A 17,573-nucleotide genomic window follows, 5' to 3' on the forward strand; every position below is an offset into this window, starting at 1 on the left:
ATTACTTGTATCTTAGTATTAAACTGTTTTCATTTTTGTATATGAAGACTCAATTTATTCAATTATTATGAAAGTTAAGATTGAATTTTAAGAATAGATGAGAATTATCATAGCAATATTCTAAGGTCTTATTTGTGTGCTTATATTTTAGTATAGAAATGTGATCTACATGCAGCCTATTTCTACAATTGGTGCAATTGATGACAGGATTTAATAACAATAAACTAAACTGTCTACAGTGAAACGACAAAAGGGCAATACAAATCGAATTTGAGTATCGTATGATATTGAATATTGTTCATGACTATCTAATTATGTTGGTGTTCTCTCCTTTTAGCTGAAAATCTGCCAGGCTATCCATAACATGGGAGTATGGGTATAGTATACGTTGTGTTTCTTACACAACGTATACTATACCCATACTCCTAGTACTAGATAATGGATGTACTTCATTTTTTGGAGAATGAATAAGGGAAGCTAGTTTTAATATTGATTTATATAACGGTTGTAACTGATATTTACTGAGCATTTTTTTTTTATAATCTTTTCAGATACTCCTTATCTAATATATTTAAGTGTGGGATAGAGCAACCGGTTTATTTTATTAGGATTGTAATCATTATTAACGAAGTTATTGGAAATGTATTTTAATTCTTTCTTGAGTAAAATGTCATTATGTATTCTTATTTAAATTACTTTGTCTTCCAAGTTAATTTTTTTCCCTTGACAAGTTATTGTTAAGTGAAATACTGGAATAAAATTATTCAATTTTTTTTAGAATGTCTGACCAACACATAAGTTTAAACAAGTTCATTTAAAATGTACTTTAATGCAAGCTCATCTTTAACAATCGTACTCACAGCCACTATAGCCAGTTCAAAGTCGTGATATGCTTGCAATGCCATTGCCATGATCGCCTTCATAATTCTTAATGATATTCAATTTCATATTGAAATCAGTCTTATGATGCCTGTGAGCAGATACATTGCTCATATCATTTGGTCTTTTACTTCCATTATTTAACACTGTATATCACAGTACAATAATAATAAAAAAAAAATTTCAAAAAGATACGAGAATACTGTAACTATCTGTTCAGTAAAGACTACAACAAACAAATGATTCTTGTCGTTGGTTGAATAATACACTGCCAACATGCTATCTCTGAATCACTCAATTTCATTGGAAGTTTTACTTAGATTGTCTGTAACCCCTGACTGGTGTAAAGTTTCACTGGATTTTCTCAGACATCATCTGTAACTCTGAATCAGTATAAGTAAGGAACTTATTACTATTACTATTATTACGGGCAACTCCAGGGAGTCATTAGACTCATCGAGGGAGGCCCAAATCATATTCATCACAACTATTCGACATTCATACAGTATCTATCATACCTCGCCTTAAACTCATTCACTGTCACAGCACCCACCAAAGACTCAGGGAGTGCATTCCACTCATTCACTACTCTAAAAGTAAAGAACCCAGCTCTAACACCTTTACTAACCACACTTTTGCCCAGTTTCCATGGATGTCCCCTAGTCCTCCCACAACCAGCCCTGTTCTCAAAAATATCTTCTGAATTAATTTTATAGAAACCCTTCAGTAATTTGAATGTCTCAATCATATCTCCCCTCCTCCGCCTATCAACCAATTTTTGCAACCCACAAATCCTCAACCTGTTCTCATACGGTTCATTCCACAGACCTGCTATCATCTTGGTCACTCGCCTCTGGATCCTCTCCACCTCCTCCCCATCAAGAAGAAACCTAGGTGACCAAATCTGAGCACAGTAGTCGAGATGGGGTTTTATCAAGGCTCGATACAGAGGAACAATAACCTGCTTGTCTCTGCTTGTCAACGTATTCTTCAGCAACCAAGTGATTTGATGAGCTGTTTTGGTCACTTTTGCAATGTGTCCCCTAAATTTCAATTCCTTATCCACCAACACTCCTATATCTCGTGCCTCATCAATTTCCTGGAGCACGGTTCCACCAATGCAGTAAACTGCCTCCAATCTTTTCACCACAAAATGCATAACCTTACATTTTGCCACATTAAATTGACATCCATTCTCCCTAGCCCAGACCTCCAATCTATCCAAATCATCCTGCAAAATTTTGACGTCATCTGCATTCACTATTGCCCTACCCAACTTCGCATCATCCGCAAACAAATGAACTGTTCCTCTCAGATCCTTTCCTATATCATTTATGAACAAATTAAACAGCAGTGGTCCAAGAACAGATCCTTGTGGCACACCACTAGTCACAGGCCGTCTTGTGGACTCTACTCCTGAGTAAACCACTCTCTGATATCTCTCCGTCAACCACCCGCCTATCCATCTCACCAACCCTATGTCCATTCCCATATGCTGCAATTTACTGATTAGAATTCCATGTGGTATCCTGTCAAAGGCCTTAGCAAGGTCCAGTAGAATCACTGTAAACCCATTACCCTTATCCAGTTCAGCCGTCACTGTGTTATAATACGTGAGCAAGTTACTGAGGCATGACCTACCCTTCACAAAACCATGCTGTCCCCGATACAGTATCCCATTTTCTTCTATCCAATCTTGTATTTTCCTCTTGACTATTTTCTCTAAGACCTTGATAATGATTCCTGTTATGCTGATTGGCCAGTAATTTTCAACAGCAGCCTTGGAACCACCTTTATGCAGTGGAACTATTTTCCCCTCTTTCCACCCCCTTGGGACTGATACAGTCCTGAGGCTCAAATTAAACAAAATGGTCAAGGGCACTGACAATTCTTTAGCTGCTTCTTGTACGACACGAGCTGGTATACCATCCAATCCCACGGATGTATTGACATTGAGGTTATGCAATAGACTACTCACCTCCACTTCATTCACCACAATTCCAGTATAAGCTGTTGGTTCTTCCATTTCTGCAAAGTCACCACCTGGATGATATACTCTTGCAAAGTGCTCGCTCAGTAATTCCACAACATCGACTGATTCGGTTACCTCCCTACCCTCAGCATTTTTTAAGATCAATCTACCATGAGCATTTTTCCTTTTACTTGCAACATATTGAAAAACTGTTTGGGATTCTCTTTAGCCTGCATGGCCAATTTCCTTTTGTAATCTGCTTTTGCTTTTCTTACCACCCTTGTTACCATCCTGGCCTGAGCTTTATACTGTTCCTGTACCTGATGGTCACCCTTCTCCTTAAATTCCCTCCACAATTGTTTCTTTTTTTGCAGCTCAAGCTTAATAGTGTTATTCATCCATTTAACCCCTACTTGATTTATTATTCGGACTCTTGGTATACAGTCAACCATTGCCTCCTGCAAACAGTTCTTAACCACCTCCCATGCACTATCAACATCCAGCCCCTGCAGTTTTACATGCCATGGCATTGAGCCAAGAACACACCTAAGCTTGTCATACTTACCAGCCCGATAATTCCACATGTACCCTGTCTTAATTGTAAATTCGACTCCTTTAGCCACCTCCCAAGTCATGACCTTATGGTCACCCTCACCAATTGGTGGCAACATGGTCATGTTCGTTACAGCTACATTCTCAGTTGCAATTACTAGGTCCAGCACTCTCTACCCCCTGGTATTTTCCAATACATGTTGCCGTAGATAGTTGTCCCTTAATAACTGCATAAAATCCAATTCCTTCCTCCCATGTGCCCTCTCCTCTTTCCAGTCAATGTTACCATAATTGAAATCACCCATAATAATTACCCTCCTTCCACTCATTTCTTCTATTTGCTTATGCATACTATCCCCACCATCCACTCCATCACCCGGTCTATAGCAGCACCCAATTGTATATTTTATTCTGCTAGATTCTATCTCACACCAAACAGCCTCAAATGTGCTTTTTTCCCCATCCTGCAGTTCAACTTCTATACTCCTTGGCTGAAGCTCATCAGCTATCATCAATAACACTCCTCCCCCCTTTTTATTCATCCTGTCACTCCTGAACACGCTATACCCATCGCATTCAATCCCACTAGCTTTATCATCTTCTGTCAGCCATGTTTCACTAATACCGACAACCTGTGGCCTGGAAGTGCCAACCATGGCCAAAAACTCTTCCTTCTTGTTCCTAATACTCCTGGCATTAGTGTACATGAATCGCAGAAGCCCATTTGTCCCATCCCTACTTTGATGCCTTGTACTAACTATCCCATTCTGATTTGTTGTCCGTCGTACTCGCCCGGGCATAATATACTCATTCATACACTTAACTGCCCCCCCCCCCTAAAGTCTGCATATCTACTCCCCCCTCTTAATAAATCTAGTTTCCCTGAGTCTGTACATCCACTTCCACATCATTCATCAACACTCTTTCAAGTCTCCGTACACCAACTCCATTCAAATGTAACCCATCCATCTTATATAAGTCCTTTCGCCCATCGAACTCATTCCACACATCCACAAATTCCACACCACTCTCCATGCATAACCCACGCATAAAGTCATTGGCAATTATGGCCCTCCTTCTAAACACTTCGCTGTCATACCGTGGTAAGATACTCACCATCCTAACTCTCTCACTCTTCTCTTTTGCTACCTCAAACAACTCCCTCACATCCTCTATCATTTCCATTTTGTCCTCTTTCAAATCATCCATTCCTGCCACGATTATCATCTCTTTCACCCTCTGTTTTTGCAGTCGAATAGATTCGCTGACGTCCTTTATGTTCGCACCCGGCTGGTACGACTTCGTTAAACTCTCAATTATTACGCCTCTTAATAGCGAATCCCCATACAGCACTCGCTCCTTCATTTTATTGACGTTTACGAACATTCTATTATTTGCCGTCACAGACTTCCGCCGGTTATTTGTCGGTACATTCAACACACATTTTTCCATACGCTCCAGTTGTCTTTTGGCTCTGTGTATCGCGCCATTCAAACGGGCAATTTCACTACTCGCATTTATCTCACCATTTTCATTATCGATCAAATCATCCATTCTTTCTGTGTTTCTACCTTCATTTACACTTTCAGCGACGCTCTCACACCTATCTGGCACTATCGCGTAATTCTCTAGCACCCCGCCATTTTCTACATTCTGACTATCGTTAACGATATCAGTCTCGACACACGAAACACGCTTGAAGTCCTCATTCTCTTTACACTTTCTACACATATTAATTCCATTATCACTTTCTAACCAAACTCCCACCGCTCTTCGCAAGGCATACATCTCACAGACAGCACATTGCATAAATTCGTTTACATCAAAACTCTTAAACAAACATGGCGACCTGGCCGCCATTTTTTTCTTTATCGGTGCCATGTGTACGCTATCTTTTCTTAAAAATAATAATTAAAATAACAGAAAACACGCAAAAATTGCACAGACACACCAAGAAACAAAAAGCAAACAATACTACTTAAAATTCTAGTAAAATATCTAATGTTAACACAAAATAATACTAATCTTTTCAGGAGCTCTCGACAAGCCGACGATCTAATCAGTGCGACACCAAGCGAGCCAATAACTTATAAATAAAATATAATTTTTTTTCTGACAATTATGTTTTTTTTTCCCCTTAATTTTTAACAATGAATAATACTTAACCAAGCTTATATTCTGGCAAACTTGTAACAAAGAACTCTCAGGTCCAGAAGAAAAAAAAAAGGTTTAATTTTTTAATTTTTATGCCCTCCATAGAATATGCAGAATTTGTATTTTGATTCTAGTTACAAAATCCTCATTGACCAATGCTATTTAAGGATGATAATTGTAAATATCTCAATAAAATGTTTACCTTTGATTTCTCATTCAGTAATGTGACAGGCAGTTTGGTTTGCCTCATTATAACTTGATAAGGATCTCGAATAACCTTTCCAAACTCTTCCTGAAACCTCTGCAAAGCTGACTGAGTAATCACTCTTGTATTACCTGAAAGATTAAGGACCACATATATCATTAAGTGATATATGTGGAGTGTATATATATATACTCCAACTCATACATTATTAGACTTTTTATGGTAGGTAGAATTTTTTATTAAACAGTTCTAAAGTATTATCTTACTTGCATTTTTACAATATTTTTTAAATAATTTTCTTCCCATTATTTCTTCCTTTACATATTAGGCTCAGTGGTATATTATGGATAAGTAATTTAGCTTCAATAAAGCTAATTTTTGATAATGACAGATGTGGTTAATTTTTATTATCATTATATGACACCTTCAGGGAGTCCAAAGACTCATCAAGGGAGGGCACCTACTCTACAGTTCTCTGTCACCACCACTCATCCACCAACTACAACGAACTGCAACTACACCAACGCCATCTACCACCGTTAGTATTTTCACAGACAATCTCAAACATCCATGCCCGTGGTGGGATTCGAACCCGCAGCCTTTTGGCTGGAGAGCAGATATGCTAACCACTCGGCCAACCAAGAGGCGCTGGTTTATCTACATATTCTGTTATGGTTTGTCTCTTTTGCAAGAGTAAAAAAGCCTGCCACCTCCACATGAGATCAACTAACTCACCTTTAAAAAACCTGGAAAAAAAAAAAATACAAAATTCAAGACAAGCTTTCAAACTAATGACCATTATTACTACCAGCTGCATTAATTAAGAAGACACAAGCAGTCATTATTACTGATAATTTAAGTTCTGTTGATATTCATAGATAACTCTCTACACTCAATACCAATTAGACTTCTTATAAGACGATAACAAATCTAATTATCCTTTGTTAGAAAACACACTGATATCTCACTAACATATCAGTTCATGCATTCACAACTACAGCTTAATCTCAGCTTCTTGGTCATTCCTGTTCTGATATTACTGACTACTGAAATATTCCCATTTTATGATGCATTTTGCTGAAAATATAAATTATAATCAGTGTGATACAATTTTCTATTTTTTATCCTATCCAAAGTAACCTCTTGGATAAGAACTTCATCTCCAATTTTAATATTTTTCTATCAGAAAATATATTTTATTATCTTTCATTTGGACTTATAAACAAAGACAGCACAAAACATATGGTTAAAAATAGTTTGAAGCTCGTCATGATGTGAGAAACCATTATAAAAATTTTTTAAGTAAAGGTGAGTATGCCATATGGAAGATAGGGTTTTTCCTCGCATAGAGTAAGCAAACTGATCTGACAAGATACAAAATTAAGTGGCAAAATACACTAACTGGGCAGAGGAAAAGATAGTTGGATTATGGAGTGGTATACAGTTGAGCTAGTAACTGGCTACCACCAATTTGTCCTGGAACCAATGATGTCAGGAAATAATAATATGTTGCCATTAGGAGGAACATATTATATTGGATCAAAGAATGGCTTGTCATATCTAAAAAGTTTCTTAAAATTCTAAATCTAAATAATATTCCAATATCTAAATGCTTCTCTTTCTCCATAATTTTTATGATATATTCTCTTTCTCTTTTTCAAAGCCATACAAGAAAAGAATTAAGCATGTCATAAATGGATTCAATGAAATCACTCATTTCTTGTATAGGTTACAGCTTTAAACAGTTACAAGCAAACTATCAGCACACCCAAAACTGATTATCAAAGAGTTAAAAGCAGAAAACTTGCATCATGGCCAAATGGCAATCATCATTTCTGGTCCCCTGCCAAGAATATTGGCTATAACCTTTGACCAAACCTGCTTTCACCTCTTTTGCACTTATTCTTGCAATCCACTTCTTCAACCAATTACTGCAATGATGATTCCAGTAAATATCTTGTTACCATTTCAAACATGTTATATTTAATGCCCATTTCATTTCTAGCCAGACAAAAATAAGATTTTTGTCCAACCTATCAAACTGTTCTGAAGGTTTGTAACCCAAAGTTGACTCCTGTCCTGTTTTTTTTTTTTTTTTCTCTCTCTCTCTCTCTCTCCTATTCCACTGTTATCCTTCCTGCCATTTCAAAATTAGCTTTTATTCAACACATTCTTAAAAGGAATTTGTATTATTGACAAATCTTCACCACCAAATTAACATCTAATTTCTTTTCCTTGAATTCTTTCTAAAATAATGGAGAAAAGAATTCACAATCAATTTTTAAGTTACCTGGAAACATCTCAACTAATAAACAGTCACCAGTATGGATTCTGCCACTGCTAATCAACATGGGATCTTCTTGCTAATGACCACCTTTGGACGGTTATGAAAAAGTTTGATGAATTTCAAGTAGTTGCTCCTGACATCTTCTAAAGCATTTGGTTGTGTTTGGCACAGAAGCCTATTAAATAACATATGCCTATCTCTTCTGTGGACTGGGTTGTCAGCTTTTTCTTCTCTAGTCTCAAATGGTGTGATGATGGTGGTGATGAATGGATCTTTATCATCAAATCTGCAATTAATGCTGGAGTTCCACAGGTCTCCATTCTTTCTCCTACTCTTTTCCATCTATGTATGAATAACTTCCTTTAGTTGATGCAAATCACTGAAACTGCATTCTTCCCCCTCATTCAACAGTACACCTTGCACTACACAATTCGACAAAATTTCCAGTAATTTCTACAAACTTCTCATCTCCAAAACACTCTTCAATAGGGTTCTGATAACCTTGTTGACTTTAGTACTAACAACATGCCTTATTTTTCACAAAAAAGAACCTTTTTCTTCTGGTCTTAATTTTGAAAACACCTAGCTCTCTTGACAAGATCAAATTTATCTTCTTACAACTGAGCTTAACCACATACACAACACTTTCCTCTCCAATGGCTACAGTGATCACAGCATTAGAAAAATAATCAGTTCCTCCCCCATTCCCCGGTCTTCTCTTCAAAAAAAGTTTAGAAATGCCGTGACCATACCCTACATCCATGGCACATCTGAAAAAATAGCCAAGATTTAAAAAAAATACAACCTACACACAGCATTTAAGTCCCACCGCAAACTTGCTATCCTCATCCGCTCTACAAAAGATCAGCTCCCTCCTCTCTTAGTGCCTGGAGTCTATAAAGTACCCTGTTCCTGTAAACTGGCGTACTTTGGACAGACAGGCAGATCTGCTACTATCCGCCTGGAGGAACATAAGTCATACATCTGCAAGCACGATTATGGTCAGTCAGGCCTGGCTGACCATGTCTTGGATACAACCCACAGGATCTCATGAAAAAAAAAAACCACCATACTCCACCACAGCAAATTCAAAAGAGAAAGACCATTCTTAGAATCAGCAGCAGCTCTCAGGAATCAACCAAATCTTAACAATTATGGTTGGATTAAGCTTCCTAAGATTTGGGAAATGCTTATCACCAGAGGTCCCACTTTACATTCCAGGCCATCTACAACTGCCCTTAGAGGGCGCTCCACCTAGATAGGACTTTAGTGTCTCCCACGTGGTTGGGCTTAGTATTGTTTGTTATTTGTTTTTATGTCACATTAGTTTTTTTGTAATCCCTGAAGATGCCTCATTGACTGAGATGAAACATAGGAAGAATTAAATTCTGTTTCATAATGCAATCCATACAGATGATGAATATGATTGGGTATAATGTGCATCCTTGTCTTACACCTGATTTTATGTCAAACCATCCTCCTGTATTTCCTTTAATTCTAACTGCTGACTGACAATTTAAATATAGACTATGTATTGCTCTGTCTAATGTTCAATTCACCCCATATATTTGTAGTGTTTTGAAAAGCTTTTTTCTGGGCACCTTGTCATATATCTTTTCCAGATCTACAAAACTTAAGTAAAGACCCTTGTTATATTCCCACGATTTCTCAACTACTTGTCTTAAAGTGAAAATCTCATTTTGACAGCCTCTATTTTTCCTGAATCCAGCTTGTTCTTCTCCTAGTTTCTCTTCAACAATTTTTCTCAACCTCTTTTCAAGTACACTTGCATAAATCTTACTGGAGTACTCAGTAGAGAAATTCCTCTGCAATTCCCACATTCAGCTTTATCCCCCCCCCACCAATTTTTTTTTTTTACGCATGGGAACTATGAGAACTCTATTCCAATTATCGGCAGTTCAACCTTCTCGTTTGACCAGGCCCTCTGAATTATGCAGTGCAACCAGTGCAAAACTTTTATATCCCTATATTTAAGAATTTTTGGTTGAACATCATCTACTCCAGCTGCCTTTTGACATTTCAAGTTTCTGATGGATTTTCCTACCTCACCTATTCATATGTACTCCTGTTTGCATTCTCTTGAAAAATTTCTACTACTATTATACTCTACTATTGCTAACACATTACTGGATGCTAACAATGTCAAGTTCTTTCCTAATATCGTCGTTTTTAATATGATATTGCATTGATGCCATCTGTTCACACATCCCTAATCTTTCTCAGGACTCTCATATCTGTGGTCTCTAGTCTTTGGTCAAGTGTTTTACTTCTGACCAAGCTCTCAGATCCATAAGTTAAAACTGGTTTGAACACTGTCTTGTATACAGCTAATTTAGTGTTCCGACTAATTTCTCTCTTATTCCATAAGAATTTATTCAATTGACTTCCTACTATACCAGCTTTATTGATTCTGTTGTCTGTTTCCATATTTAATTTACCATCTTCACTAAAAATCGTGCCTAAATAAGTGAAATCTTTTACTTGTTCTATAGGTTCTCAATTCACGATACTATTGATATTTTCAATGTTTCTCCCTATTTTCATTGTCTTTGTCCTGTTATTGCTATTTTTCATACCAAATTTACTACAACAGTTACTCATTTTAGTCCAGGAATCTTGCAGACTTGTACTGGACTTACATAAAAGTATAACATCATCTGCATAAAGTAAAGACATGAGATTAACATATCCAATTTTGATATCCGGTTTAATACCGTTTTCCTTCATAATGTGATCCATATAGATAATGAATAACACCAGATTTAACATCAAACCATCTTCATGCATTTCTTCAATTCTAACAGCAGACTTACAACTCAAATAAAGACTAAGTACTGCTTGATATAATTGTCATATACAACTGTGGGGGATGCTTAAGGGTCAAATCTGTATAACTGAGAGGAGACCTCCACATAACCTTTAAAGGAAAGCGGAGAACCGACCATGGCTTCTGACCTAATGTCCAATCCTCACCTTCTCGTGGTGCACCCTGTTGGGTATCTACCTCGATACTGAACGAACAAGGATGGGCTGGCAATTTGGGATTTAGCCGACCAAATTGTAATTCTTATTGGCTTAAACCAAATTACAAAATGATGGTACAAAATGACAAAATTTCATGCCGGCTGGGGCGTCACCTGGTTAAACAAGGCCCTGCCCCCACTGTTTTCACCAGGGAACCAGGGTGAACAGTAAAAAGTCAGCTACTGGAACAAATATGAAAAAACACCCCAACTCAACATCACCAGAGTTAAAGATCGGTACTATCAACATAAGAAGCCTGAATGGCAAAGAAATGGAGCTAGCTGAAGAATTACATAAGTACCAGATCGACATAATAGGAGTGACTGAAACAAAAAAGACAAAAACTGGTGAGATCTTAATGTGCAATAAATACAAAATGTTATATTCAGGCAATGACAATCAGGAAAAGAAGGAGTAGCCATTGTATTTACACTAAATATGAGGCTAATCTTCTTAAATGGCAGGCAGTCTCAAGTAGAGTGATGTGGGGAACTGGACAATGAGACTTATTTGTGCCTATGGTCTCACAGAAGGTTCTACTAAGGTAGAAATGGAGAAATTTTTTGAGGATTTAGAGAAAGCATCTGACACAATGAAAAAGGAAAAGTTGGTCCTTGTTAGGGATCTAAATAGCAGAGTAGGAAATGATTGTCAGACATACAAAAAATATAGTGCAAAAATATGGAGAAAAGAGCAAAACTAATAATAATGGCAAATATTTGTTGGATTTCTGCTCAGGACATAGACTGGTTATTACTAACACCATGTTCCAACATAAATATGTACACAAATTCACATGGAGAGAAGAGGCAAGAAATAAGAAAAGTCTCATTGACTATATTATTGTTGATATTGATGTTTTTTCCCTGGTGCAGGACACCAGAGTGTACAGAGGATTTGAAATTGGAAGTGATCACTATTTAGTCTTGAGCAGGATAAAATTGAATTTCATATCGAAAAGAATAACATGTAAGAAAGTTTTAAAGCGAATAAAAGTTGAGCAGCTCTCGGATGTGAGCTGTAGACTAAAATACACAAAGATTATTGAAGAAAAAATGAAAGAGTTTGAGAACAGGAACCAAACCTTGGAGATTCAGTGGCAAACCTTGAAGAAAACCTTGATTGATTCAGCCAGAGAGGGATGTGGTGAGGTTGTCTGCAAGGATAGAAAAATCAGAACTCCATGGTGGACACAGGAAGTTAAAGAGGCAGAGAAAGAAAAGAAAGTATATCAAAAGTTCCTGGCAAAATTTTCTATGTTCTTGAAAAAGTCATGAGAGGACTTTGGCAAGAACATAGAAAATAAATATCAAGAAGGTGGCAAAATGTTTTGGAGGTTGTTGAAGAATCTTAGAAATGGGGAAAGTGTACTGTAAAAAGAGTTAGAGATGATAAAGGTGACATGAATACGGGAGAAAAAGATAACCTTGAAGTATGGAGTAATTACTTCGAGAAATTGCTAAATGAAACAAGCAGTGATAGCACAGTGGTAAAAAAGCACTCAACAGGCATACAGTCAGGAAAGTAAAAAAGCCATTAAAGGCTTAAAATGTGGAAAGGCAGCAGGATTAGATGATATTCGACCAGAAATGCTGAAGTATGGTGGTATAAAAGTCTTGCAGTGGCTGCACTTCATAGTACAGAAGGCCTGGACAGAGGGACGAATTCCTGATGATTGGAGTAGAGCTCTCATAGTACCCATATATAAAAAGGGAAATAAAACTGAATGTGAGAATTACAGAGGTATTTCCTATTGAGTATTCCTAATAAGATATATGCAAGTATACATGAGAAACGGTTGAGAAGAATTGTAGAAGAAAAGTTTGGTGAAGAACAAGCTGGATTCAGGCCAAATAAAGGCTGTCAGAATGAGATCTTCACTTTACGACAAATAGTGGAGAAATCATGGGAAGATAACAAAGATTTATATTTGAGCTTTGTAGATTTGGAAAAGGCATATGATAAGGTGCCAAGAGAAAAGCTATTCAATACGCTACAGTTATATGGTGTCAATGGGACATTATATCAAGCAATAATTAGTCTTTATTTGAGTTGTAAGTTAGCAGTTAGAAGTGAAGGAAGTACAGGAAGATGGTTTAATGTTAAATCTAGTGTGAGACAAGGATGTACATTATCCCCTCTGTTATTCATTATCTACATGGATCACATTATGAAGGAAAGTGTTATTAAACATGATATCAAAATTGGAGATGTTAAGGTCAGCTCTTTGCTTTATGCAGACAATGTTATACTTCTAAATAAATACTCTACAAGTTTTCAAGAATCTCTGACTAAATTGAATAACTGTTGTAATAGATATGGTATGAAGGTCAGCAATAAAAAGACAAAAACAATGGAAATAGGCAGAATCACTGAAAATGTCAACTGCATTATGAACGGAGAACCTGTGGAACAAGTAAAACATTTCAGCTACTTAAGCACGATTTTTAGTGAAGATGGTAAATTAAATATGGAAACAGACAACAGAATCAATAAAGCTGGTATCGTAGGAAGTCAATTGAATAAATTCTTATGGAATAACAGAGAAATTAGTCGGAACACTAAATTAGTTGTATACAAGACAGTGTTCAAACCAGTTTTAACTTATGGATCTGAGAGCTGGGTCAGAAGTAAAACACTTGACCAAAGACTAGAGACACAGATGTGAGAATCCTGAGAAAGATTAGAGGCATGAACAGATGGCATCAATGGCAAATCATATTAAAATCGAGGATATTAGGAAAGAACTTGACATTGTCAGCATCCAGGAATGCGTTAGCAGAGGTAATCTCAGGTGGTATGGTCATTTAAACAGAATGGGCGAGGAAAGATTGGCAAAAACAAGTGTTCTCCGCCAGGTTGGCAGGAAAGCGACCCAGAGGAAGATAAAGATATAAGTGGATTGATACGGTACAAAGTGCCTTAGATGACAGAAATATAAGATCTGATAATATTGGAGTCTTGACAAGTAACAGACTGATCTGGAGGAAAATTGTAGATAGGAAGTTAGTAATGATGTAAATTTTTCATGTAGTACTATCATATCCTGTACACCCCCCTTGAGGGTACATGGCAGGAATTTGATGATGATGACATACAACTGTAGCATTTTGAATAATTTTTCTCTCTGTACCTTGTCACATGCCTTCTGCAGGTCTACAAAACTTAAATACCGATCTCTGTTATATTCCCACGATTTCTCAACTATTTGTCGTCAAGTGAAAATTTGATCCTGATAGCCTCTAATTTGCCTGAATCCAGCTTGTTCTTCACCAAGCCTCCCTTTCACAATCTTTTTCAACCATTTCTCAAGTATATTTGCATAAATCTGACCAGGAAACTCAGTAGCAAAATACATTTGTAATTCTCACATTCAGTTTTATTTCCCTTTTTATATATAGGTACTATGGGAGCTCAACTCCAAACATCTGGAATTCTTCCTTCTGTCCAGGCCTTTTGAACTATGCAAGACTTTTATACCTCCATTCTTGAGCATTCAAGGTTGAATATCATCTACTCCTGCTGTCTCTCCACATTTCAGATTTTTGATGACTTTTCTACTTCAAGATGGATAACATATTCCTAATTGCATGCCTGTTGAGTGTTTTTTACCACTGTGCTGTCACTGCTTGTTTCATTTAGCAATTTTTCATAGTAATTTCACTATAATTAATGGATATCTTTTTCTCTGGTTTTCATATCACCTTTATCATCTCTAATTCCTTTTACAGCACTCTTTCCTCCATTTCTGAGCTTTTTCAACAGCCTTCAGAATATTTTGTCATCTTCCTGATATTTCTTATTTTCTATGTTCTTATAAGTCAGCACAAGCTGACTTATTTGCCAGGAACTTTCAATATGCTTTCTTCTTTCCTTCACTGACTGCCTCTTTATCTTCCTGTGTCCCCCATGGAGTTCTGACTTTTCTATCCTTGCAGACAACCTCAATCACATTCCTGATATTTCTTTATTTTCTAAGTTCTTATGAAAGTCTTTCCATGACTTTTGTTTGTCTAGTTTTACATAAGGTTTTGCTTTCTTACATTTGTCTCTGTATTCTCTAAGAGCACAAGCTGACTTATTTGCCAGAACTTTCGATATGCTTTCTTCTTTTCCTTCACTGCCTCTTTAACTGTGTCCCCCCCATGGAGTTCTGATTTTTCTACCCTTGCAGACACCCTCAACACACACCTCTCTGGTTGAATCAATCAATGTTTTCTGCAGGGCTTGACAATGAATTGGCAAGGTTTTGTTCCTGTTCTCAAACTCTTTCATTTTTTCTTGAATAATGTTTGTGTATTTTAGTCTACACCTCACATCTGAGACTGCTCAACTTTTATTCGCTTTAAAACTTTCTTAAATGTTCTTATTTTCGATATGACATTCAATTTCAACCTGCCCAAGAGTAAATGGTGATCACTTCCAATTTCAAATCCTCTGTCCACTCCAGTGTTCTGCACCAATGAGAAAACATCGTTATCAACAATAACATAGTCAATGAGACTTTTCTCATCCCTTGCCTCTTCCTCTATAAATTTGTGTGCATTTTTATGCTGGACATTGTGTTAGTAATAACTAGTCCATGTCCTGAGCAGAAATCCAACAGATATTTGCTATTATTATTAGCTTTGCTCTTTTCTCCAAATTTTCCCAAAATATTTCTGAATGTCTGACAATCATTTCCTACTTTGCTATTCAGATCTCCAATATCAACTTTTCCGCACGTAAGCCTAGTGGCTGTGTGCTTTGCAACCATATGCCTGGGGAAGGAGCGTCCTAGTGAAGTGAGGAGCTGAAGGATCTTCCTCAGCCATAGCCAAGTTAGCTGGTCTTGGGCGTGGGCAGCAGGGTTTTTCATCCCGCAAAGCAGGCAAACCGGCCTTGAGAACTCAGCATTACGGACATAGGATACACCTGGGCGTAGGGCTGACCACCTTATCCTGTGAACGGTTTGAGGTCCGATGATTAACTAACCCTCCACACCACAAAGTAAAAGAGGAGAAAAAAAGGAAGATGAGATGAGATATCAACTTTTCCTTTTTCATTATGTCAGTTGCTTTCTCTAAAGCTTCAAAAAATTCCCCCACTTCTACCTAGTAGAACTTTCTGTAGGACCATAGGCACAAATAAGTCTCACTGTCCAGTTCTCCATTCTGATATTTGCCACATCACTCTACTTGATATTGCCTACCATTAAAGATTAGCCTCGTATTTAGTGTTGAATACTATAGCTACTCCTTTTCCCCTGACTGTTATTGTCTGAATATAACATTTTATATTTACTGCTTAGAAAGATCTCACCAGTTTTTGTCTTTTTTGTTTCATTCACCCCCTATTATGTCGATCTGGTACTTATACAATTCTTCTACTAGTTCCATTTCTTTGCCATTCAGGCCTCTTATGTTGACAGCACCAATCTTGAACTCTGGTGATGTTGAGTTGGTATGTGTTTCAGGATTTTTTCAGTAGCTGACTTTTAGCTGTTCACCCAGGTTCCCTGGCAAATACAATGGGGTCCTTGTTTAACCAGATGATGCTCCAACTGGCATGAAATTCTGTCATGTTGTACCATCATTTTGCATTGTGGTTCCTTCCTGATATTTATTTTCTATATTCTTACTGAAGTCATCCCATGACTTTGTTTAGCTGCTTTTACACATATGTTAGCTTCTCTTACATTTTTCTCTGTATTCTTTTAGGCATCTGCTAACTTATTTACTAAAACTTTCAGTATGCTTTCTTAAAAAAAAAAATCTTCTGTTGTGTTAAAACGAAATCTAATGATGTTTACTCATATCAGTAAATAAATTTAATAAGTAATTAGAAGAATATTTACTTTCACTGCATCATAATAATTGGTGAGTCACATGCCCTGGCAATGATAAAGAATGCCCAAATACAACCATAGTTTGCCAGATAGATATGCTTCTCACTATAACAAACACATAGGGACCACAGGAATAGTTGTCATACTATTCTGGTGTGAGAGCAAGGTCAATAAGACAAAATATACTGTTGGTTCCTATAATAGGAAAGGAGAGTTCCAGAAATAATTTGGAAGACATGCATCAGCAAATTAGAATAATGAGTGTAGGTTGAATAATTATTATGGGGGATGGAGATGTAAATTGGAAGGAAGAGAGATCACATTGCAGGAAGGAAATGGAATTTATACACCTACTGAGAGATAATCGAGACTGCATGTCATGGAGGGGACTCAAGGTGCAAGAGTATCTGACCTGGTCATAGGATCAGAAAAACTATCCATAACTAAGGTGGCCACATTGCTTTTGATTAGGGGAAAATGATGACCATCTGGTCTTGACTTGGGAGATTGCAAAACAGGAAGAATATTCTGTAAGAAGTGTATATGTGGAACTGCAAGGTAGGTGATTATGATGACAAGCTGCTTGGAGCAGTGCCATGGCATATAGTCTTGCAAGGGAAGGATGTTAATAGTGCACAGGAGATAGTTAAAG

The 17,573-nt window shown here is 37.1% G+C and overlaps 1 protein-coding gene across 2 annotated transcripts in view; it reads right to left on the minus strand.

The window, feature by feature from the left end:
- Ns2 (nucleostemin 2) overlaps positions 1 to 17,573 on the minus strand; it is a 208,449-nt gene that overhangs the window by 169,294 nt on the left and 21,582 nt on the right. For both annotated transcript variants that reach the window (XM_090391934.1, XM_090391935.1), the window contains exon 4: positions 5,760 to 5,893. In XM_090391934.1, the coding sequence (XP_090248060.1) occupies positions 5,760 to 5,893 (134 nt within the window). The remainder of the gene's footprint in view (positions 1 to 5,759; positions 5,894 to 17,573) is intronic.

Source organism: Typopeltis vanoorti, chromosome 4, assembly GCF_054136105.1.
Source record: "Typopeltis vanoorti isolate ZY-2024b chromosome 4, IOZ_Tvanoo_1.0, whole genome shotgun sequence".
NCBI lineage: Eukaryota > Metazoa > Arthropoda > Arachnida > Uropygi > Thelyphonidae > Typopeltis > Typopeltis vanoorti.